This window comes from Gopherus evgoodei, chromosome 10, assembly GCF_007399415.2.
Source record: "Gopherus evgoodei ecotype Sinaloan lineage chromosome 10, rGopEvg1_v1.p, whole genome shotgun sequence".
NCBI lineage: Eukaryota > Metazoa > Chordata > Testudines > Testudinidae > Gopherus > Gopherus evgoodei.
Window position 1 is genome coordinate 21,243,142 of NC_044331.1, and position 24,700 is coordinate 21,267,841.

Below are 24,700 nucleotides of genomic sequence, written 5' to 3' on the forward strand. Positions count from 1 at the left end.
GTCTTTCCTTTTGAGGGAGAAACAACTAATGTTGCTCTGTTATCAAAATGGAATTTGAATATGGCTATAACAAAATATTGTAAAGTCAAAGAACTAAGTACAGTTCATGGACCAGAGTAAAAATGAACTAGTACATTATTTCTTGTTATCAAGATGAAAAGGGTAATTATGAGCATGTGTACAGTGTGCTAAATCTCTGCATTGGATAATTTTGCACGGTAGATACTTGATTTATATTTGAATTAAAACAAAAATAAATAGAGTATATTCAAGCTATGTGGCCTCAAAGGTTTCTCACACTGGAACCCAAGCCATTTAAATGCTACATGTTCCAGGTCACAACTTTTTACATTGCACACTTTGGAGAAGTGGATGGAGAAGACCACCAAAAAGAGTCAGTACCACCAGTACTGTTCTCTTTCTTGCTATTAGTCTCAGGCATGATGTTCATTGCTTTTCCATATAATTCAGCGTCTTTCTTCGTGAATGGCATTTTGCTTAGCCAAGTTCCCTTCACTGCCACTTATCTAGCAGATATAGCGTGTGGCACAATATGGATTTTGCTGAATTACTGTAAAACAAACAATCACTACAACTCATCTTCTTGTCTCTGCATCTCTTAGCACACATAGCTGTATAGTGAGAGTGACAGTGCCTAAACAAAGTCTGATTTCAAGTTTCTCAAAAGTGGAATTGAATTACTGTCAAGTTCTGACACTTTCACACAGCAGCTATTTGTGCTAAGAGGTGACCTTGAGGTGTTACTATTCAGCTTCTGTTTTTTTCTCTGTGTTACCTCTTCTGTCTTACTAGACCCTCTGCCACAGAATTCCTCAGGGTGACACTCCAAATCCAATCCAATAGTAGGGCCAGATCTTGGCCCCTGATTTGCCCCTTTGCACCACTCTGGTAGTGTAAAGAGACTGTAAAACTGTCCTGCTCTGCCTGTTGGGACTTTTCTAGCATGGGGGGAATAACTGGATGGTGCACAGCTGGCATAAACAGGTCTAGGTTCCATCCTCTTTTGATCCACGTATAGAGAGACTTGCAGATTGCCTCTGTACTCTGGCAATCCTCAGCTGGTATTATGGCCATTGCGGGCTGTTACCATCCAACACAAGTTAGAGCAGCAAAGGCCGTTCCAACTTCTGCCAAGAGCTGAACCAGTCCCCAGGGGAGCTCAAAGGTGCTGCAAAGACAGCTGTACACCCCTTTAGGTCCTGCTCTGAGCACAGCTTAACTAGACCAGTAGAATGGGTCCTTAACTAATATTTGCTTTTTTCTCTTCCCCTCCCCTCATCTCTGTGAATCTCTGTCAGGCTCAGAATGACTTTGCTTTCTCATGTGAGCTACTAACCAATTTTCAGCTATATAAGGATGTGGGGATGGAATTAGAGGCTCTGGTTGGATTTTTGAGCTGACATGTGTCTTGCAATGGTGAGTGTACCATATATCTTATGTATAGCAACCAACTCATCATTTACCCCCCACCCCCACTCCCATCCCAATAACTCTTGCTTGGCCAGCTAAGAATTTGATTAGAGCAGGAGAAGGGAAGCTTTGTTTCAGCAAGTGTAAACAGTTTTCTCAAACTGGGAGCAAGAAACAGCCCTACACATTGTTCTGAAAAGACTGTGGAAACACTGTATATAGTAGCAGCAGCACCATGCTCCTCTCACATGGATTTAGCCAATGCGACAGCTCCTCCAGGTGTTCAAGGGTGGGACTTTCATTAGTGACTGCAATAACCATTAGCTCTTACGTTGGTTTTTCTGTTCTCTTAGTAACTGAAAACAAGAGTTTCCACATGCAGACACGAGTACCTGCAGGCTTCTCCCCTTGTGCTGTGATCCTGTTGTGCTGTTTAATCTTGCAAACTAAGCTGGTCCAGTACATTGGGCTGATTAGTTTTTACATATGAGATTTCCAAGGTCAGTTTCTGGACTTAAAGAAATCATGTTGGATGAGTTGGGAGTTACTATTATGTTTACTATCCAAAAATATTTCAAACCCATTCCTCTTTTTCACTGACGTGATGTTGTGGCATGAATTCTGCCTATGAAGAGACAGGTGAGAGGTCTGATTCTCAAGAGATTTCTCTGCCCCTCCTCCTCACTGAATGTTTAGTGAATCATCTCCCTGAAGTCTTTCTTTGACATTAACTGTTTCTTACCCACAGCTCCACAAAAGGTGAATTCCCAAAATAAAAGCAGCGTTAAATGCTTTCATGAGTCTGCAATGAATATTTATTTAACAAAATGGATGCCACCATCATATCTTCAAACATAGATATATAGTACAAATGTATCAGCACTAGGTTTTCAAAATGAAATCAACATCAAAAGTAAGGCAGGATACTCTTTTGAGTTTTCATGCAAGAGCATATTCAAACGTTCCTTTATCAAGACCCTCGACTTCATCTTCCCAAGTGGAAGATGGCATGCTACTATAGGGGTCCAATAAGATTTTGAAGCATCTAATAATAAGTAGTCCCAAGAAAACGCACAGAATCCCTACAAAGGCAAAGCCAGTTTTTTGCTCTAAAGTCAGTGAGAAGGCAGACACTTCGTTGACACTCATGCTGGCTGAAGCGTTGCTGCAGTAGCTACTGCTCATCATTGGGCGTCACATACTGGTGAGTCTTCGGGATTTTCACTCATATTCCTTCTTTGCCTGTATACAAAAGTGGAGTCAGTTTGGTTATGGCCAAATGTAACATAGACCTCTGAGCTATTATCAGCATAAAAAAAATTTGAAAACAAAATCTGCATGGGCATTAATAGCAAAAGTACATTTTTGTACACTCAAATCAGCCTGGCAACACTGTCATTAGAAATTGGTAGTCCCTGAACAAAAGCTAGTTGGAGTTGCTAATCCTGACAATGACAATGAAAAACTGATCATTTACTTGCTTATCCCTCCCACCCAAAATAGAAAACTACTTGCTGCTTTAAATGGCATTTCATCAGATTGGGCAAAATCCTGCCAATCTTCATCAGGTCAGAGCTTGCAAGGCCTCCATGTGAAGTGTTAAATGGGAAACTTATGCTCGAGAGCTTGCACTATCAATATCTGAGTCCTTAATCTAGTGAAACACCCATTGACTTCAATGAGCATTTTACCTGAGTCAGACTGATGGATTGGGCCCATGTATTTTGGCCTAGAACTCTAACTGCAATAAACCAAACGTACAGAATGAAAACGTCATTTTTATATATTGTTGGGCTAGACGCGATAAATTGATCCCCGAAAGCGCTCCCGTCAACTCTGGAACTCCATCAGGGCAAGAGGCGGAAGCAGAGTCGACGGGGGACCCGCGGCCATCAATCCCATGCCATGAGGATGAGAGGTAAGTCGAGAAAAGATACATCGACTTCAGCTATGCTATTCCCGTAGCTGAAGTTGCGTAACTTACAACGACTTCTCCCCTCCTCCCCCAATGTAGACCAGGCCTTAGTGTGGGTGGGGGGAGTGAGGAGGGGCTCGCTAGCCCATGTAGTGGCAGTAGAGGCTGCAAAGAGGGTGTGGCCAAGGGGGGTAGGGAACATGGCCAGGGCCCCACCCATACACACCATCTGATGCCTTGAGACTGCTGCTGGACTGAGCACACATTCCACAATTTTTAGAGGTGTCCAAGTGACATTTCTGAACATGCTTTCTCCTGTGCTCTTGGGAGCAATACGCCTGCCTGAGCCTTAGATGGACATTATGTTCTAGCCACTTCCACTCAGGTGCCACACGTGCCTCATCACCATCACCACAACTCAGCAGACTTCAAGGTGTTAGAGTATGATAGGTGATCTGCAAAGGGGAAAGAAATTGGATTCCCCCCCCCCCACCACTTTTTATTGGCTTCTTTAAAATGATAAAGAAGGCCAAAGAGGTTTTTCTTTTCTTCATAATTTTTGTCTGCTTGGTTTCCTGTTAGAAATGGATATTCGGCCTACCCTGACGACTCTATGGACAACTAGAGAACTGGTAGGATTATAACATAGCAAGAACCAAGGGTGAAAAAAAAATCATTTTCAGGCTAATTGTTTGGGTTTTTTGGCTGTTGTTAACACCTATTTAACAAAAACGCTTGGGGAAAACATTCTTTGTGTTCAACACCCTTCCTTCAAGGAAGCTCCCATTACAAATTTCAAAGTCATTCCAGAAATCTTCTAGCTGAAAAACAAACAGCAGCCAGTAAAAGATTCTTGTTTGGATCCTCTCTTTCCCTCCTGATAACCTCCATTTTTCTTTATATAGATCATAAAGAACCAAAATTAAAAAACAGCCAAAAACAGGGAGGGGAGAAGAGAAAAGGGCAGAAACCAAACCTATTTTTTTCTTTTGCAGCTTCCATTTAACTTAGTCCATAATAAGGAGTAAGGATAAAACGGAAGGAAGGAAGGATACAGTTAAAAACTGTGGGCCAGATCTTTAGCTGATGTGAGTCAGCGTAGAGCTATTGACTTCATTGGAGTTACACTGGTTTATACCCATTGGATTTGGCCCTGCAACCTGTGCCTGTTTTAAGGTTTGGAAAATGTTGGTTTAAGCAGCTCCCCACCACCCTCTCTTTCCTCTCTCTGACTCCCAGTCCAAACCTCTGCACATTGTTCATTAGCAAAATTCATTCCTCTTACTTAGAGGCTTGTCCATCAGAGCCATGAGATCTTTACTCCTGTTGACTAATGTCTTGTTCTGTGAGTTGTGCCATTGAACCAAATGGTACAACTTGAGGCATGTGGTGCTACTGAATGAGAGACAAGGTGCCAGTATATGGCCCGTAGTAACCAAAAATAATACCAACAGCAACTGAATCACAATAATTGATATCTATATGAAGAAAACAAATGAAATAGATGAAACCACCTGGTTCACACGTTTTCATGTAAGGCACGTTTCCAATTTTTCTAGGAGATTTAACAGCTGCAGAGACTGGAAAGTAAAATCACAGAATTCTCAAATTGTTGCCCAAATCAGTTATATGTAACAGGATCCAGCCAAGAAGAAAGTTCCCCTTCCAGGAGTCCAGGGATACTGGGAAATTAAAAAATGAAAGGCTTATACTGGGAAATGATTTGTACACTAAAGTAAGAAGACATAGTGCCAGAAAATAAAGTACACCCTTAGGAGAGACAGAAGTCTCTGAGACAAACTATAGCCCAGGCTCTGCACTTGGTCTGCAGGAGGGGGACATTTGTGCCTATGTGAAGCCCATAGAAATCAGTGGGGCTCTGCTTGGGTGCAGAGGTCTGTGCCCCCAACTCCCAGAGGAGCATAAACTCCCAGTCTTGCAGTCTTACTCAGGCAAAATTCTCTCCCATTGGAGTCAATGGGAGTTTTGCCTGAGAAACGAGTGCGGAAGCAGGTTCCAAGATAAGATAGAGTTTACAAACCAAATCAAATCAAACCTGGAAGTAATACCATTTATTTTAATGAGGTAGGATGATAACATAATTCAGGAATGAAGAAGAGACACAAAAGACCCTGTGCTAAAGCACCAACAGGAGTATTATGCCCTGGAACCTGTGGCTTAATTAATAGGGTTAGACCAATATTTGGGCTGATTTCTCACACGGACTAGGAAACAACCATTGCTATTTGCCCTTGCACGCTTGCTCTACTAAACACTTGCTATTAGCCCACACTGATATTATTTTATTTATTTATTATTCATTTCATCATCACTGGCAATTATGGGTCAAATCTTCAGCATGCAAAGCCCGAGTAAATTGGCAGGGAGTACAAGGAAATGCATACAGGGCTGAGGAACAGAATTCTTGGCCCCAACCTGCGGTAGTGGAGTGGAATGGCTCTGTGAGTGCCATTGGCTATATGGAGTAATAGTGTATATTTCTTGTGCAGGAGCCTTAGGCGTGTCAATCCATATTGTGTCTCTCTGTTAAGCCCTGAGCTCTCCTTCTCTCCATCCTGAGCAGCAGAGCTGTAGTATTTCCACTGCATTTCAGGCCTTGGATACTCACAGATTGGAGTGGAGAATTTTGTCCTAAATATGTATCATATAAAGGTAAGATTTTACTTGTTTGGGGGAATGGGATATATTTACATTGTAAATCTGTTTACGGATTGGCCACTGAGGGCCGCAGCCTGCAGTTATGCATACATAATGTCATCTGTTCTAGAGTATGTCTGAAATCATGAGCAAAAAGACCACGAATGCTAGAGGGCTCTAATCCAACAAAGTATGTAGGTAACCGCTAGGTCAGAGAGTGGGGCATGCATTATAGGAACTAGAACTTGCAGGGTCCATTTGTCAGGAGGTGCCACCAAACCTATTCCTATTGGTACAGTTTCTACAGTTTGCTTCCATGTAGTTTCACTCGACTGCCCCTCAAAATCCCTCTGGATTGGGAGAAGGAAGGATCCCTGAATAGCCTGCTATGGTGGAAAAGGCCATCTGATGCCCCTTCAAGACCAGAAAGGGAGCCACCAGGAAGCAGGAGTGGTAGAAATGCCTCACTCTCATGGATGACAAAGGTAAGTAGAGGGTGGGAAGCAGCTGGGTGTTGCTGGATAAACGGTGCTAAGGAGGTCAAAAGATGGTAGTGAGCACCATATAAAAGCTTAGATAAATAGGTAGGTAAGTTGGAGTGCCTAAGATTATTGTAACAGCATCTACCCATATCCGCCAAATGTTTGTGGACCCCGGCTGATGTTTAAAGTTCCATTATAATTCAACCCTGATTATGGGTGGTTTGAGGGTTTCGATATGAACTTTTTGTGCAACCCTAGTTACCCACCCTCACATTTCCAGACTTTAGAAAAAGAAAGTGTTGACAGTAATTCCAGATATTCTTGGGAAAGGGTCTAAGAAGTCTGACCACAGCCTCCGAAGGTTGCTGATTACAAGACTTCCTCAAGAGTCTTCCTCGCATGCTGGATATTAGCCTTACCCTCAAAAACAAACAGGTATTGTTGTAAAGATCACCATGTAGGGGCCCAATCTGGGGAGGTGCTGAGTACACTTAAGTCCCACTGAAGTCATCAGGAGTTGAGAAGACTCAGATCCTTGCATGATCAAGCCCAGGTTGACCGAGAATTCACATTACATATTACAACCCAGGTTAAAAAACTAATTGTGCTTAATGAGTTTCAGGTAACTCCTGTAAATCACAAGTTTCACCTAATAGTAATAAAAGGTCATTCCTGCTTCCATGATACTCAGATAGTTATCATTCAGGAAGTACTGTAGGGTTCATGGCTGAAGCAGTGGTGCAGTGACCCTGTCATTCTGATGATGCTTCAAATGGCCTGGATTCTAAATTAATGCTTCTAAGAATCTTTAAATACCTGGTTCTGGAGAAGTGGCACTTCAGGCACTACAATTGCTGTAGCAGGAATTTGAAGGAGATAATGAAGGGAGAGGATTAGTGGCAGTGGTGAGCTGGAGCCGGTTCCCACCGGTTCGCAGGAACCGGTGGTTAAATTTAGAAGCCCTTTTAGAACCGGTTGTTCCATGCGGAACAACTGGTTCGAAAACGGCTTTTAAATTTAACAACCTGTAAATCTCCAGCAGCTCCCTGCCCCACCCCCGGCCCCAGCTCACCTCTGCCTCCTCCCGTGAATGCAGGAAGCCTGGGAGCACTGACAAGGGCGGCTTTGCGCAGGTGAGTGGGGGGGAGTGAGCAAAGAGGGCTCTGGGGAGGGGCGGCGCGGCCCAGCTCCCTGGCCTCAGCCAGGCGGCGTGCCCCGGCTCCGACTTCGGTCCCAATCTGGCGATGCGGCCCGGCACTGGCTTCGGCCCTGGCAGCTTGGCCCACCTCTGGCCCTGGCCCCAGCCAGGCATCCCGGCTGGGCAGTGCGTCCCGGTCCCGGCTCCAGTCCCGGTGGTGCGGCCCAGCTCCAGTCCTGGCGGCGCGGCCCAGTCCCAACCCAGCTCTGGCCCCAGCCCTGACTCTGGCTGGCCGGGCAGCATGGCTCCAGCCTGGCCCTGACTCCGGCCGGGCACCCCTAGCTGAGCGGCCCCGGCCGAGCAGCTCCAGCCTGGGGCAGCACCCCTGGCTCGGCCTCCAGCACGGTAAGGGGGCAGAGAGCAGGGAGGGGGTGTTGGAAGAGGGCAGGGGAGTTCGGGGGTGGATGGATAGGGGTCTGGGTGGATTGGGTTTGAGGCGGTCAGAGGGCAGGGAATAGGGGGATTGAATTGACGCGGGGTTCCAGGGGGGCATCAGGAATGAGAGGAGGGATTGGATGGGGTGGCGGGGGACAGTCAGGGGACAGGGAAGGGGGGATGGATGGGGCAGGGGTCCCGCGGGGATGGCGTCAAGGAACGTTGGGGGTTGGATGGGGCAAGAGTCCCCTGGGGCAGGAGGGGCACGACCCCACTTGTAGGGTGAGGAGGAAGGAACCGGTTGTTAATTTTTTGGCAGCTCATCACTGGTGATAGGTACACCTGAAAAAGTTTTCTCCAGTTTCCATGAATTTGGAAGTTTATCCAAACCATCTAGACCATCTGAAATGACAACACTGGTCTGGAAATGTCACAAGAACAGCTCTGTGACTGCAAAGGCAACCTCACTTCAGTTAATATGCATATTGCATCCCTAAATCATTGCAGGAAAGTCAGCCTCTTCTTCCCACCCTATATAGCCAGCAGGTGATGATCCCAAACCTGGCATTCAAGAGAGTATTAGGCAGGGAGCCCAGTGCCATGCTGCCCAGCACTGTTTGGTATCAGAAGGGTGTAATTAGCCATTCTGAGAGTGTAGTAGGACCAAGTGTGGCCTGCAGTACGTAAGCACAGGACATACTGCACCTTTTTGGAGAGCAGAAAATTCCATTCCACTGTGCATTCCTCTGCAAATCTGAGCCAGCAAGGGATTGCCATCTCCACCCCTCAAATATACAAAGTATTGTAAAGATAAGATTTTACTCATAGTAAATGCACAGTACCTAGAGTATCCATTTGCTGGTAGATCCTGTGCTCTGTAATGCACTTATTCTTATAAGCTAGGGATGCCTGGATAAGTGAGAAACAGAATAGGAAAAAAAAAAAGATTCAGTGTCATCGTCCTTGGACTTGTGAACATAAAATAATGCAGTACACTGGCTATGAGCATGTAGTATAATTGTACCATAAGATATGGAGTATCTGCAAGGCAACTGTTATATCTATAGCTTTCACTTCTCGTTGGCATCCTTTCGCACCAGGACACAAAAAGATAGAATTCAGTCTATAGTCATTTACAGCAAATTTCAAAGAGCAACATTGAAAAAAAAACATTTAATTTCTGTAAAAACTATCTGCTTTGTCTTACCCTAAGAGAGACTTGCTCTGAGAATATCCCTTACCTGGCCATAATACAGTCATTATATGCATTATTAAAAGCAAATCTACAGCATAGCTAGGAAATCATAACACAACAGCATAGCAAGCTCAATATATCCCGCAGAATTTAAACAGACAAAACCAGTGCAATTCTCCAGCCAAGATGTGCACAGCCCCCACCCTTCTTGTTTTCTAACTAGATAGAGAAGCATCCTTATGGAATGAAAACCTAGCAATACAAACCCTGTTCTTCCTTGTCTTCTCGCCCCATGCTGATGAACTGCAGAAGTTGCAGTGGCTCACAGTGTAGGTTCTCAAGCTGTTGAAAGCTCAGGATTGAGTCTATGCCTGCTGGGATTCTCCCTTGTGGCCACAAACCCAATGAGGCTCCCCAGGCTACACATCCCCAGCAACCACCTCCGGAGGCTCTAGGGGTCATCGGTGGGCGTTTCTTCAGACGGATGGACGCATCGCTCGGGGACTCCTCTCCAAACACTTGGTTAAGATGTGGTTGGAAATTCTCGAACTGGGTTAAAAAAATAAATAAAAATAAAAGAACGAAAAAGAAAAAACCCTTTTGGATGATTCAGCCCCGCTTCCCTCCAATCCCCCTTCTACCGACTGAATTGAAGAAGTATGGAAACTTCCTGCAAAATACTACGTGAGAGGCATCAGCAAATCTTTGCTGCACACCCATCCAGATGCTGCAGCAGCCGCAACAGCGGCTGCCCAGCGATTTCTCTCTTGGATCACCGGAGCCTGCTACCTTCCCTCCTGAAACACAAGGTTCTGGGACATGACATCTGGAGGCACAGCAGCACCTCTGTGTAGGTGTCAGAAGGATCCTTACCGTGCAAGCAACAATGTCACACAGACAAGGGTTTTCTCACAGGCTGGTTTTCCTGTAGAGCAAGTGAAAGCGAGGAGGCGGGATTTGAAATTAACTAAGGTGTTCTGTGCTATCTGCATTAAATTGCATATTTCCAGAACAATGCAGGGGCTCTCGCCTTTCATTCTGTGTGGGATATCTGAATTATTTAGGTCGGTTAATTTAGCCCTCGGGTGCAGTTTGGTTAAGTAGGCAGCGCGGGTATATAAACAGTGTACTGCTAAAATCCTAGCCGCCTCAGCCCCGGATCTCCGGAGGGAGCGGTCACGGATTTAGATCTCACGCTTTCTACCATCTAGTGATTAATGAGACCGGAAGAGCCATGTTAAATACCCCGGGCCCAAATCCTGCTCTCCTGCAAGCAACTGGTGTGGAGTAAACAAGCAAGATGTAGCCCATAACATTCAACTTGTTTCTGTGAGGTCCGGGGGTGAGCTGAAGGATGGTCTCGTCTTATTTTGTGCCTACCTCTGGCATGGCCAACACCCCTTCTCCCAGCAGCTTAATAATAAATAATTATTAATAATAATCATGGCCAAGAGCTGTCATTCAGTGCTGAAGCTTCTGTGCCGAGTTTGTGCCTAAGTTACATATGTCTTGTAGATCTCTATTTGCAAATATAAATTTAAAAAATAAGGATTCTTCTTGCCATATTAGAAGGTGATATTAATATGTATGTAGTCACTGGATGAAGAATTGTTTTTAAGTTGTTTTAAGTTTAATACATTATGTTTTCATGTATTAAATTTAAAAAACCCGCTCACGCACATTTTAACTAATCATTCCATTTCCCTGCATTCTAGTAATTAAGCACTCCATTGGAAATTCATACTGATTTCAGTGGCACAGGACTGGTATCCGAGTAAGTATCAAGGATGACAAGGTTTGCAGTTACACTGGCTGGCTGTACACCTCAGGTATATGCTGAAACACAAGGTTCAAGGCTAAAGACAGGGGAAGTCCTGGTATAAATGCATATCTTGAAAGTTTTTTTTATTGCTTTAATTAAAATAGAGTTTTAACTATTGTTAGATAAATACGATAAATATTATTTGTGAAGTTATTTTTTCAGAGAAAATGGGGGGCAGGTTTTTTCCTGCTGTGTGTTGCTATATTTACATATTAATCTTTTTTTCAGTGTTTGTACAGCACCTAGCACAATGGGGGGGCCTAAGATTTTGGGCCCTCTCATAATAGAAATGTTTACTACTACTATTACTAAAAATCTGTGTGACTGTTATCCTGTAATGGCCCTTCATAATCACAGAATGAACAATGTGTATTATGGAAAATGTTACATATATAAAATTAATTTTTAAAGGGATTATTATATGTAAAGACACTTGGTCCCTTTAAAAAACAGATCCTTTCAAAGGATATGATGGGGCAGATTGTGCCTCCAAAATATACTCGTGAAAGGGGCCTTCCGTGTATGGTTCTCCCCTGCTGCCTCCACAGCACCATCCACCTTTTTCTGGGACCCTGCAAAAAGCTCTCCATGAGTTAAGATTTGCATAGAGGAGAAATGGGAAGTGGGCAGGTTTAGGCTAGGCATTGGGAGGGTCCACATTATCTCCTCAACAGTTCAGCACCATTTACTAGGGAGAGGTAATACAGCTCCAGGCTCTTCTACTAAGCTCTGTTACCTCTTCTGTTGAACCTCTTGACACAGCGGAATCGTCCTTTAAGTGGGCCTTCAGATAGCTGGGGCCAGAGAAGGAGCTGATGGTATGGCTCCATTGGATGGAGCTGTGCTGGCTGCAAATCACGGGAGGGGCAAGCCTGAGCCCAGGGCTGACCCACAACATTTTGGCACCTGAGGCGGGGAGCTCAAATGACGCCCCATGCCCCCTCGCTTGGGCCAAAACTTTGAAAGATCTCAGTTCTGCCTTCTTCCAGTTCTACTCCTCTCATGGTACTGCTCTGCTACCTACCCCAATAAAGGAGAACTAACAACTTAAAATGCCTTGTTCAGAAATTTTAAGTAATGCTTAACTTTCAAATGCCTGAACAGCAAATGTAACTTTTCTTGTCTGCATAGTAAACACTGGCATTTTTATCTGTTTGAATAATCAAAGTGGTGCTTTCCCTGCCTTCTTGGTTGCAAAGATTGAACTGCTTCCTGCTGAAGGTCCATAGTCTGGGCCAGTTCATGTTCTAAATGGTTGCAAGGCCGACTAGCCTCTCCTGAGTCATTGTGTGTGTAGATGTGTTTTATTAACTTCAGCTTGGAGAAGCTGTGTTCTCCACTGGCAACTGTTACAAGAAACGTTAGAAGTATGCGCAGAGCAACAAAAGCATTTGGAAAGAGGGTGGTCATCTTGTTTTTGCACATATATTCCAGAACAGCTTTTGGAGTTGATCCTGCTGAAATGTATCTTGAAAGGGCTTTCAGTTCATCACTTGTCCTAAATTACTCACATCAATACTGTGCATGTCATTATTTGTCAACACTGTCTCTAGTGCCCTGCACTGCTGGTGTAGGTCTTCTTCAGGTATAGTGAGGAGTTTTGGAATATCATACAACATCCCAAATATACTGCTGTGTTCCTTGAGCTGCATGAAACATTCTTCAACTGACTGTATTGAACAATCCAGCACCTGGTTAAATAATTCAACTTTGAATTGTTGTTTGGGGTCTCTTATGGGATTATGCCATGCCTCGTAATCAAAATGTCTTCTTCTTTAGTGACTCTTGTATTCTTGAATGGGTGGGAAAATAGCTTCAGTGTGATGTTCCTCTGCCAGCTTCTGTGCGCTCTTCAGAACCTTTTGAAATCCCCCATCTGACTGGTAAGACTGTAGGTATGACTTTGCTTTGTCCAGTTGTTCCATTGCTCCAGCTATATCAAGGTCAACACCTTAGAGTCTCTTACTTACAACATTTATTTCAAACACTATGTCATGCCACAACACTAAGCCACACAGAAATCTGAAGTTATGTATGTTTCTGGTGATTCCATTTCCCTCTGCCACTGTTCTCCCTCGAACAGTTCCCATCATAGCATTATCCTCCAGAATGGAAACTATGGCATCATCTTTCTTCCCAATTTGGTGTTTGATAGGCTTTATCGCCTCCACTTGACTTTCCCATCATGTGACACTCAGTGGTTTCAGTGTTAGAGAGGATGTTCTAAATGTTACTTCAAAATTTGCCATCGATGCATTCATGCAGAGAAAAATACATAGATGCTTTGAATAACATTAAAAAATTCAGCAGTCTCACTAGAAGTTGATGCTGCATCACTAACCACCAAGTTCAATGAATGAGAACTGCATGGGACAAGAAAAGCTCAAGGGTTTAACTCTTGGATCCGTGTCTGCACTCCTCTGTTCTTTCCTCTCGTGTTGGCACCATTATCGTAGCCCTGACCTCTCATGTCAGCTATTGCAATTTCTGTATCGTCCAGCTTTTTAAGAAGCACATTTGTCATACCAGCTCCTGTAGTATCATCAATGTCAATAAATTCTAGAAAATGCTCTCTGACAGTCACCATTGCAGGGACATTTTCACTAGGTTCTGTTGTTACAAAATGCACCATTAAAGTCATTTGTTCCATATGGCTGATGTCAGGTGTGCAGTCCAGAATAACAGAGTAATATCTTGCTGACTTCAGATCTGCCACAATCTTGCTTGACTTTTGCTGCCAGTAACTGTATGATCTCATTTTGAACTGTACACACATCACTACCTTGGAAAACCTTTTCTTGGGTGGTGACTCTTCTTAAATGCTCTAGGAGTACAGCATCAAACTCAACCATCAGCTCCACAGTTTTAAGGAAGTTTCCATTGTTTGACACATACAGCTGATCTGAAGTGCCATGCAGTGCTAGGTTTTGGGTAGCAAGCATTCTCACAAGGGCAATGAGCCTTTTCAGAACATTTTGCCAGTAAAGAGACTGAAGCAGTCTTCTCTTGATGCTGATCATCTGTGATGGCCTTTAACCTTAATCTCATCTCAAGCTCTTTCCACCTATGGAATGCTCTCTGGTGATTTGCTGCCTTCTCATGGCATGCCAGATTTCTCGCCAGATCGTTCCAGTCCTTTGTTCCTGTAGAACTCAATGTGGCTGGAACATTAGACTGGATGAGTTTGCAACAAAAACAGTATGCAGCATTCTGGGTTTTTGAGTACATAAACCATGGCCTCTCCACTTTGTCACCACTGGGGATTTCACGCCAGATGGAAACTTCTGTTTTCATTGTCTTTGGGGAACATGAAATTTTTCACTTGCTGTGGCCTATGCAGTACAAGGAATTCCCTCAGGCTATTGCTCAAGTGGGCCCACAGTCCTGGATCATCTAGACTTAAGGAACTAAACTCAGCAGCTGCTGTTTCTTGTACCTCCAACACACTCTTCTCTGATCTACACTTTTTTTCAGGAATGTGCATGGTTACATCCATTTGAGATGGAGATATGGATGCTGCAATAGCTGCCAGGTCACCTGCACTCTGACTAACTGGAAGATCAGGCATCTGCTCACCACTCTCATCCTCACTGGGGCCAGAAGGCTCATAGTGAACATTTGTGTCTATGTATCTCAGGAGAGCGCCTTCCTGCTTAGATAGAAAATCTTTCTTTGCTTTCTTTCTTTTTCTGAATGCTGCCCCAGAGGGGCATTTTCTTCTTTCACTCATGACGGCTGTTCTGTGCCAGCTATAGTGGCTCTCAACACTCAATTGAAGGGGACAAATAAGCAGGCTGGTAGCAGGGCCTGAGTGAGGGAAGATATCAGCATCTTAAGGACCTAACTGGTCCTACTTCAGTTGACTGCCTGTTCTCCTCAAGTGGGTTCAGGGAAGCAGCAGGAAACAGGAAGCTCTCTGAGAAGCTGGTGTTAATCCGTCCAGGCTCCTAGGGGTGCCAGAGAGGTATATAAGAGGCTCCTCCTCCTCTTTCTCCCTGCAGCTCCTGCTGCTTTCTGTTATTCCCTCTCACCTTTTCTCCTGCCTGCCTGTTATGTCTCTTGTGCCCTCCTTCCTCCAGGACAGCACTCCACCATCTCTGTGCATCTAGAACAGAGAGAATATATATGCACCAGCAGCAGACACAATTTTCTACACTCTGGGTCCTAGTGGTGCCTCCCCTCTGACACACATACAGTCTAGCACCTGAGGCGGCCACCTCAGTTCACCTCATGGTAAGGCCAGCCCTTCCTGAGCCATTGTGGAGGTAGCCAGCCTCTATGTGGATGGTTCTTGCCTCCTGCAGATCCTTCAAGTTCCACAGTGTTAAAGGCATGGAAGTGCCATTCATTCACTCCTGACTCCTCTTGGAATGATTTTGGGAAATCCTCATGCTGTTTTCCTCCCCTCAGGTGCCCTCCTGTAAGAATGGATGCTGATGCCAATCATTTAAAAATTAGAACTATTCTCTTCACATTTATACTATTACAGCCTGATCTTGTAACTGGTTCTTGAAACTGGCACTTGCAGTTCTATTTCAAACATTTCCCCCCACTGCATTTTTATCTGTTTGGCTTCTATTTTTCATGGAAACCAAACTAGAGAAGCAGTGGGTAGCCAGCAACTGAGAATGAGAGAGTTGCTGGTTGTCAGTAATAGTGCTGTTTTTTTTTTTAATTCCCTGTGCCGTCCAAAGTGTTGTACTTTAGAATGGAAAACCAATGAAAGATGAAAATAAATGAAGCCACCACTTCCCCCCTTGGATGGCAAACTGGTTAACTGTGTTTGGTATGCTAGATACCTGAACAGATGGAACCTTCTTCACCCCCTCATTTTCCATCAGGCTGAATTTCTGCTAAATTCAGCAATACAACACCCATTAGCTTCATTTAGAGTTTGCATTGATTTGATCCTAGATTTGATCCTAGATTGCTTTCCTAAAGAGGATTAAGGATACATTGGAAATGGATCCCTTGAATAGGAATTGAAATTTTATAGTCATCTAGTAGTTTAGTATTTTGATCTTTGCAGATTTCATCAGGCAAAATTAAGGTTGGCTAGGTGGTGCAAAGCAAGTGGGGTGGGAGTGTGTGGCAGTGGGAAGCTAGCTATATCTTATCATATATATATAAATCCATGGTACACCTACATCTTGACTACTGCTTGCAGATGTGGTTGCCCCATTTCAAAAAAGATATATTGGACTTGGAAAAGGTTCAGAAAAGGGCAACAAAAAATGATTAGGGATATATGTGATGCTCTGTACCTTGGGGAAACGCCCTGCACCCCCATGTTCATCCTTATAATATGTTTGTGTGGTATCCAATGCAAAGTTTGTGATGTGGGGCATCTTTGGAAGGCTCATGATGCACTGAGCATTGTTGTTATAGTGATGTTATAGGTTGTAATTTCATGTATGTAGTTATGAGGCTGAAAATGTGTACTCATGGCTTAAAACAAGCCCAGGCAAAAACTCTCCAGGAGCAGAGCCCAGGCAAAACTCTTTAAGAGCAAAGGGGCAGTTCACAGCTCATCAGGGCATGTATGGGACAAACTCAGCCCAGCCTCACAGGAACAAAGGACACTGGCCTAGGCAGTAACAAAGGATCTACTGGACTCTCTAGTGAGTCCCCCTCTTCCCTTGGTCAGTTTGAGAGTATGACGAGGAAATGCTCACCTGACTCTAAATGTGGGGGAGCAAAGCCAAGAGGGAAGAAAGGACATGATAAAAGGGAGAAGTGTTTGCCATGCTCTTCCTCTCTCTTCCACCTACATCTACAGACACCACCAACAAAGTTAAGTGCTGATCAAAGGGGTTAGCCTGGCTGAAGAGCAACCAGCCAGCCTGTGGTGAGAAGCATCTAAATTTGTAAGGGCAATGAAAGTGTTAAGATCAGTTTAGAATACATTTTTCTTTTATTTCATTTGACCAAATCTGACTTGTGCTTTAACTTATAATCAGTTCAAATCTATCTTTTGTAGTTAATAAATTTGTTTGTTTATTCTACCTGAAGCAGTGCATTTGGTTTGAAGCCTGTCAGAGTCTCCCCTTGGGATAACAAGCCTGATACATATCAATTTCTTTGTTAAATTGAGAAACTCATATAAGCTTGCAGCGTCCAGCGGACATAACTGGACACTGTAAGACAGAGGTTCCTAGGGTTGTGTTTGGGACCAGAGATTTGGCTAATGTCATCTGGTTGCACAATCGAAGCAGTGGCTGGCAAAGAATATTCACTCATGTAGCTGGGGGCAGATTATATCCCAGAGGCTGTCCGTGAACAGCCCAGGAGTGGGGGTTCTCACAGCGGAGCAGGGTAAGGCTGGCTTCCAGAGTTGAGGATTGGAGTGACCTAGCAGATCACTGGTCCAGATAATACCAGGGGAATGTCACAGTATGGAACGTCTGCTGTATGAGGAGAGATTAAGAAGACCGGGACTTTTCACCTTGGAAAAGAGACAACTAACTACGGGGTGATATGATAGAGGTCTATAAAATAATGACTGGTGTGGAGAAAGTAAATAAGGAAGTGTTATTTACTCCTTCTCATAACACAAGAACTAGGGGCCACGAAATGAAAATAGGCAGCAGGTTTAAAACAAACAAAAGGAAGTATTTTTTCACACAACACACAGTCAACCTGTGTAACCCCTTGCCAGAGGATGTTGTGAAGGCCAAGACTTTAACAGTGTTCAAAAAAGAATTAGATAAATTAATGGAGGATCGGTCCATCAATGACTATTAGTCAGGATGGGCAGGGATGGTGTCTCTAACCTGTTTGCCAGAAGCTGGGAATGAGCAACAGGGAATGAATCACTTGATGATTACCTGTTCTGTTCATTCCCTCTGGGGCACCTGGCATTGATCACTGCTGGAAGACAGGATTGTGACAGTGCGCTCCATATGATGTTATGAAAATATGCTGAGTGTGAATATAATGTAACTAATATGCTTCGTGCAAAAGGTCTCTTGTAAGGTATCATTACAAATCTTATAATCTACTGAGTGTGTTCATTCTACTTGTATAAATGTATCATTCTTGTATCTGAAACTAGAAATATGAAATATAATTCTGAGGTCCTATTGTAATTATGCAAAGTGTTGGCCATTAATGGTGGCTTGGAATCTTGATGGCTCCTAGTAACCAGGACAATTGGTTGTAAATGGCTCTGTTTACTTATAAGTCTTCCTGTATACCTGTGTGCTGGCAAGTGGGTAATGAAGTCTGTCATGGTACAATTCCCCACTCTGAACCTTAGCGTACAAAAGATGGGGTACCAGCATGAATTCCTCTAAGCTCAATCACTAGCTTAGAACCTGTAGCGCTGCCACCAACCAGGAATTCCAGTGCCTGGTACACTCTGGTCCCCCTAAAACCTGGCCCAGGGACCCCCAAGACCCAGACCCTCTGGATCTTAACACAAGGAAAGTAAACCCTTTCCTTCACCGTTGCCTCTCCCAGCCTTCCCCTCCCTGGGTTACCCTGGAAGATCACTGTGATTCAAACTCCTTGAATCACAAAACAAAGAGGACAATTCACCTTCCTCCCTCCTTCTCTTTCCCCCTCCCAGACTCTTCCTGAGAGAAAGTAATCCTGGCACAGAGAGAAATCAGCCTCTCTCTCCCTCTTCCCTCCTTTCTCCCCACCAATTCCCTGGTGAATCCAGACCCGGTCCCCTGGGGTCTCACCAGAATAAAAAAAACAATGAGGTTCTTAAACAAGAAAAGCTCTTAATTAAAGAAAGAAAAAACAGTAAAAATTATCTTTGTAAATTTAAAAAAAAATGGAATAGGTACAGGGTCTTTCAGCTGTAGACACTGGGAAGACCCTCGCAGCCCAAGTATACAAGTACAAATTAAAATCTTTTCAGCAAAATACCAATTTGAACTCCTTTCAGCCAAATACACATTTGAACTTCTTCCAACCAAATACACATTTGCAAATAAAGAAAACAACCATAAACCTAACTCGCTTTATCTACCTAGTACTCACTAGTCTGAACTTATAAGAGCCTGTATTGGAGAGATTGGAAAGAAACCTGGTTGCACGTCTGGTCCCTCTGAGCCCCCAGAGTGAACAACAACCAAAACTAACAGCACACAAACAAACTTCCCTCCCTCAAGATTTGAAAGTATCCTGTCATCTGATTGGTCCTCTGGTCAGGTGACAGCCAGGCTTACTGAACTTGTTAACCCTTTACAGTCAAAGAGATATAAAGTACTTCGGTGCTATTAACTTTTCTTATCTGTTTATGACAAAGTCTTACAGTGACATGTGATCATGTCACCTGAACAGGAATCCATCTTTAACCTAGTGCTTTTCCATTTAGAAGGAGGGGTGGGAACCCAGAGAGAGACAAAGGATTCCCGCCTTGTGAAAAAGATATATAAGTGGGTGAAACAGAATAAAGGGGGCTGCAGTCATGAGAAATCCCTTAGTTACCACCTGAGCTGGAGCAAGGACTGTACCAGGGGAAAGGATTGGGCCCAGACTAGAAGGAGGTTAGTCTGTCAAAGAAGCTTATTAGAACATCTCTGTGAGTGAGATTTACCTGCATTTAGTTTCCTACTGTATTAGGCTTAGACATGCATGTTTTATTTTGTTTTGTTTGGTAATTTACTTTGTTCTGTCTGTTATTACTTGGAAGCACTTAAATCCCACATTTTGTAGTTAATAACATCACTTTTTACTTATTAATTAATCCAGAGTAAGTATTAATACCGAGAGCGGGGGGAGAGGGGGAACAGCTGTGCATCTCTCTCTTTCAGTGTTATAGAGGGCGAACAATTTATGAATTTACCAGCTTTATACGGGGTATAACAGATTTATTTGGGGTTTGTACCCCATTGGGAGCTAGGTATCTGAGTGCTGGAGACAGGAGCACTTCTTAAGCTGTTTTCAGTTAAGCCTGCAGCTTGTGGGGGACGTGGTTCAGACTTGGATCTGTGTTTACAGCAGGCAAGCATGTCTGGCTCAAACAAGGCAAGGTACTGAAGTCCGAAGCTGCCAGGGAAAACGAGCTCAGGGGTAGTCCGAGCACATCAGGTGGCAGTCCCAAGGGGTTTCTGTGACCCAACCTATCACAAGGATACTGGGCTAGATGGACCTTTAGTCTGACCCAGTATGGCCGTTCTTATGTTTTTACGTCACTGTTTATTTTCAGACTTTTTTATGTTTAGTTGTAGAACTGTAAAGAAAATGTAACTTCTTTTGAGAGGTAACCAGGCTCCATTACTACACACTTGCAAACTTAATATTTTTAATAGCTTTTTTAAAACCCCATTTTTTAACAATTGCCAGAAATTTAAATTGAGTTGGTGCATAAGATCAATGGTGCGAGCCCTGTTCCAAAAGATCTGGCATTGATCAATCAAGGTTCCCATCCTACAGCTTTCGGCAAGTCTATAGCAGGTGTGTAGGGTGATATATGAGGGGAAGCGGACAACGAAAGGAATGAACATGTTGATGGAGAAAGGCTCTTATCCACATAGCAAACCCGAAGTGCTAAATTATTTATATCTATAAATTGTTAATGTTTAAAGTTTTAACAACGATATACCACTCCATCTCACCCTGTTCCTCTCTATGCCTCCAGCAACCCCCTTCACTTCTCTTCCATGCCCCCTCAGGACACTGTACACCAAGATCTCAGATGATCCATTTCTGAGTAAGAAATAAAAGGCAGCAGAATTTTTGACACAGGAAAACTAATCTGGAAGTAGAGAGAAATAAAGAAAAGATTTCCTAGACTTTAAGGCCCCGTCCAGCAAAGTTCTTAGGCATGTATGTCATTATACACATGAGTAGTCAAACTGATCTCACTGGGACTCTTCATGTCCTAAAAGTTATGCACATGCTTAAGTGTTTTGCTGGATTGAGGTCTAAGTGCATAAATAATCTTTAAAACACCAAATAGGGAGACCTTCTCCACCAAACAACCATGCACATTCCACCCAAAAAAGCCTGAGGCTCGGTCTATGCTAAGAATTTGCTTTGGAATAGCCACGTCTTGGAGGATGTGAAAAATCCACTCCTCTGAGAGACGTCGCTATACTGTCTTTACCCTGGCATAGACAGCAATAGGTCAATGGAAGAATTCATCTGTTAACCTAGATACTGCCTCTTGGGGATTACCTAAAGCAACAGGAGAACCTCTTCCATCTGCATAGGTAGTGTCTACCCTGAAGCATTACAATGGTGCAGCGTTTTTCAGCATAGAGATACCCTGAGTGAAAGTTTAGCAAACCCAGGCTCTGTTGGGCCAATCAGAGACCATCCACTGAGAAAGCCATGCCTCCTTGCCCAGGCCCTAACTCAGTGGTCCCCAAACTTTTTACCTCACATCCCCCCTTACTGTTGTCTACCCCTCCTGAAGCCGCAGTTGGAAGCTGGGGCCAGAAGCAGGGCTACAGTCGGGGCTGCGGCTGGGGGCAGAGCCACAGTTAGGGGCAGGGCCAGAGCCAAGAGTGGAGTCGCGACTGGAATCTGGAGATGGGGCTGGAGCAGAGCTGAGGGAAGAGTGGGGCTGGGTAGTGCTCCTTCCCCAACCCCTGTGGATGCTGGCCTGGGTCCCGCTGCACACCTCTGTTCCTCTGCACTCAGTAGAGTGATAGCTCTAGAACATATTGATAACAATTTATAGACAATTTTAACTAGTTCATTACTGATCATTATAGCAGAAACATCCAGCTATTATGCAGCTGTAGGTAAAGCTTAAATGGAATGTTATCATTCCTTCTATTTAACTCCTGGGCAGAATGCACTTAGCCCTACCTGCCTAATCTTAGGCCTGGTCTATACTGCGGAGAGGGGATCGATCTAAGTTACGCAACTTCAGCTCTGTGAATAAGCTAAATCTGCATGCTTAGATCTACTTACCATGGTGTCTTCACTGCAGTAAATTGATGGTTGACGCTCTCCTGTCAACTCCACCTGCACCTCTCACTCTTGGTGGAGTACCAGATTTGACAGGAGAGTGCTTGGTAGTAAATTTATTGCGTCAGGACTAGACTGGACACAATAAATCAATCCCCGCTGGATCAATCACTGCCCATCGATCTAGCAGGTAATGTAGACAAACCCTTAGCTTTTGATGTGCCTGGTGTACACTTAACAGGTCAACATAGCTACTGTGCTCAGGTGCATGAAAATCCACAACCTGAGCACCACAGTTATGCCGAACTAACCCCTGGAGTGGAAGCAGCTAGACCAGGGGTCCCCAAAGCGGTGCCCACAGGCACCATTGCACCCCCCGGGGCATCTAAGTGCGCCCATGTACTGACCGGCAGACAAGCATCCGCCGAAATGCCGCCAACAAGCTGCAGCATCCAGAGATGTCGCCGCTGAAATGCTGCTGATTGACACCTATAGACGTTGCCGCTTGTCAGCGGAATTGTGGCAGATGTTCATCCGCCGCCACGGTCCTCCGTGGCTCGTTGCCAGACAAAAAAGGTTGGGGGCCACTGAGCTAGATGGATGGCAGAATGCTTCTGTTGAGCTAGCTACCATTGCTTAAGGAGGTTGTGTTCCCACAGCAAACCCCTTCTGTCGCTGTAGCCCATTTACACCATTGGGTTATGCTGGCATAGCTACAGCTCCATAGCTATGCTGCTGTAGTCCCTATAGTGTAGACATAGCCTGAGACTAGACTTTAAGGAGAGTACTTAAAATCTCAAATTTCCTCCAAAATCTCTGTAGTATTGTCAAGGCTGGTGGTGTCATAACATGAAAATATAGGGCAAAAGAGAGTCCCACAAAGAAAATAGATCCTGAGCTCTAGAATGGTCTAGATTCACCATAGGGCATATAATATTCTTCCTCATTTAAAAGATGATGAGATACTAGGCTGGTGACAGCTTTAAAAGTTTCTAAGTTAAATCCAAAATCATTTAACGTTAATATTTTTTTCAAATGATATGGAGAAAATAGGATGAAATGGATGGGCAGAGGGAGACAATCTATGCTGAAAGGAATATCTCAGGCTTTTTTGTTTCCATTTGGAGTCTGGTATGTACCCATTGCCAGCGTGAGACAGGATCAGTTCCTTTGGTTATAGATCTTTGGGGTATTGATTGTATCTTCTTATATAGCTGTAAAGTGCTGTGCAGACTTTTATTATTTAGATTTAATAATAAAAGTAATGCCCATGCATAAGCTCTGAATATCCTAACAATAATTAAACTTACAATAACAATAAGAACCACCCAGCAGCATTAAATACTAACAAACAAAATTATCTGCAGCACTGAATAATCAAATAATAATGCTTAATGGTACTGCATTAATATTGAGATATAGGGGATGGAAAGCGACTCAGACATATCAAAATTGCAGATCAAGCTAAATAACACCATGTCACAACATTGGCAGCGGGAGTGGGATATGATAGGATATACAGAAATGTCTTGAAGCTGTGGAATGAGATAAACAGCACCGTATCTTAATGTGTAGCAAGTGATAATGCAAACCATAGAAAAATGTAGAGAAGAGCCTGAAGAAAAATACACTTTCTGTTTTTTATGAGCTAGGAGCAGATAGTTTGGTGGTATTGTCGCAATTGTACATGCAGGAATTCATTCCTGCACTGAGGCCACTGTAAGCTCCTCTAGAGAATACACCTGAAACGGAGGGGCCCACAACTTCAACAACACAGTCAGTATAGCTGGTTCTTTACTATTCTCAAGAGGTGTGCCAGGAAAGTGTCCAGGGTGTTCCTATGCCAGGGCTATTCCTAACTGTTAGAATTGCTCATAGGGAAATAGTTGCCGCTGGGGCTAAAGCTAGGAGAGCCCTTGGGGATGCTGTGACCTGTGTTGGGGTGTGCTGCGGTGTGTGGAGTGGGTCAGAAGCAGCTCCTGGCAGCCCTGTGATTGGAGAGGCATGTTGCCCCTGTGCTGTGCTCTTCACTAATGCAGGGATGAATTTGGTCCAGAGTTGGGAAGCCAGAAGTTTAAACAGATATGTGGGACCTCCCTAAGGCTGGAAGTAAGTTAGTGGCAAAGATTAGAATGTCACTGGGGGAAAGATTGGTGTGATGATCTGTATTTCAAAGAAATAATGGCCATGGATATGAAAAGTACAGGACAAAGTTTGTTTTTAAGAGGCTATGTCGTGGCCTGCAGGATGTTATTTGTGGTATAAAATCACCTATTTGTATCCAGATTATGGACTTTTTGTGTTCAAAGCTAGATGGGTAATTTCTGATGGAGACCTTTGGGAATGAGTGGGTGACTACTGAAGTTAGTGCTGAGTGCAGACTGTTTTGGTGTAATCTTAGGTGCGTTTATGGAACAATGAACGGTGAAAGTGGATTATGTTGGGGGTGAGTAGTAGGGGTGGGGAGTGATTGAAATGTAGCAGTGGGAGTTTTGGGGGTATGCTGGGAGGAATGGGGGTTATTGACTATTTAGAGGTGGGAGTGTTTATGTTGGGGGGGCTAACGAGGCTCGGGGTGTCGAACATTCAGAAGTCGGAGTAAGTATTTTTTGGGGGGGAAGGGGTCTCAGGGCAGACAGAATTGGCAGTAAATTCTCTGGGGAGGGTGGATGCACACAGAGCGCTGGGTAATGTCTTGGGGGAGGCGGGATTACACTTCGAGCTGGAAGTAGCTAATTAAGGGGAGTCC

The 24,700-nt window shown here is 44.0% G+C and overlaps 1 protein-coding gene and 1 long non-coding RNA gene across 4 annotated transcripts; one reads left to right on the forward strand and one right to left on the reverse strand.

Annotated features, from left to right (window-relative positions):
• Window positions 1-2,121: 2,121 nt before the first annotated feature.
• On the reverse strand, window positions 2,122-9,607 carry CTXN2 (cortexin 2). Of its 3 annotated transcripts, XM_030578948.1 has the most exons (4): window positions 9,521-9,606; window positions 8,902-8,968; window positions 4,861-5,028; window positions 2,122-2,673 (listed from the first exon to the last, which is right to left on the reverse strand). In XM_030578948.1, exon 4 carries the CDS (start codon window positions 2,617-2,619, stop codon window positions 2,371-2,373), a length of 249 nt encoding a protein of 82 aa, XP_030434808.1. In that variant the 5' UTR covers window positions 2,620-2,673; window positions 4,861-5,028; window positions 8,902-8,968; window positions 9,521-9,606; the 3' UTR covers window positions 2,122-2,370. The 3 variants fall into 3 exon arrangements, with proteins under 3 accessions (XP_030434808.1, XP_030434809.1, XP_030434810.1); XM_030578949.1 differs by lacking the exon at window positions 4,861-5,028; XM_030578950.1 differs by lacking the exons at window positions 4,861-5,028; window positions 8,902-8,968 and having other exon boundaries at window positions 9,521-9,607.
• Window positions 5,035-9,640, forward strand: LOC115659125. Its single transcript, XR_004002450.1, has 3 exons — window positions 5,035-6,019; window positions 6,327-6,489; window positions 9,564-9,640. It is a non-coding gene; the product is annotated as an uncharacterized LOC115659125 (long non-coding RNA).
• Window positions 9,641-24,700: the final 15,060 nt, after the last annotated feature.

Bases quoted from the DNA above. Each gene is read 5' to 3' on its own strand.
- CTXN2 (XM_030578950.1), bottom strand. From the start codon at position 2,619: ATGATGAGCAGTAGCTACTGCAGCAACGCTTCAGCCAGCATGAGTGTC.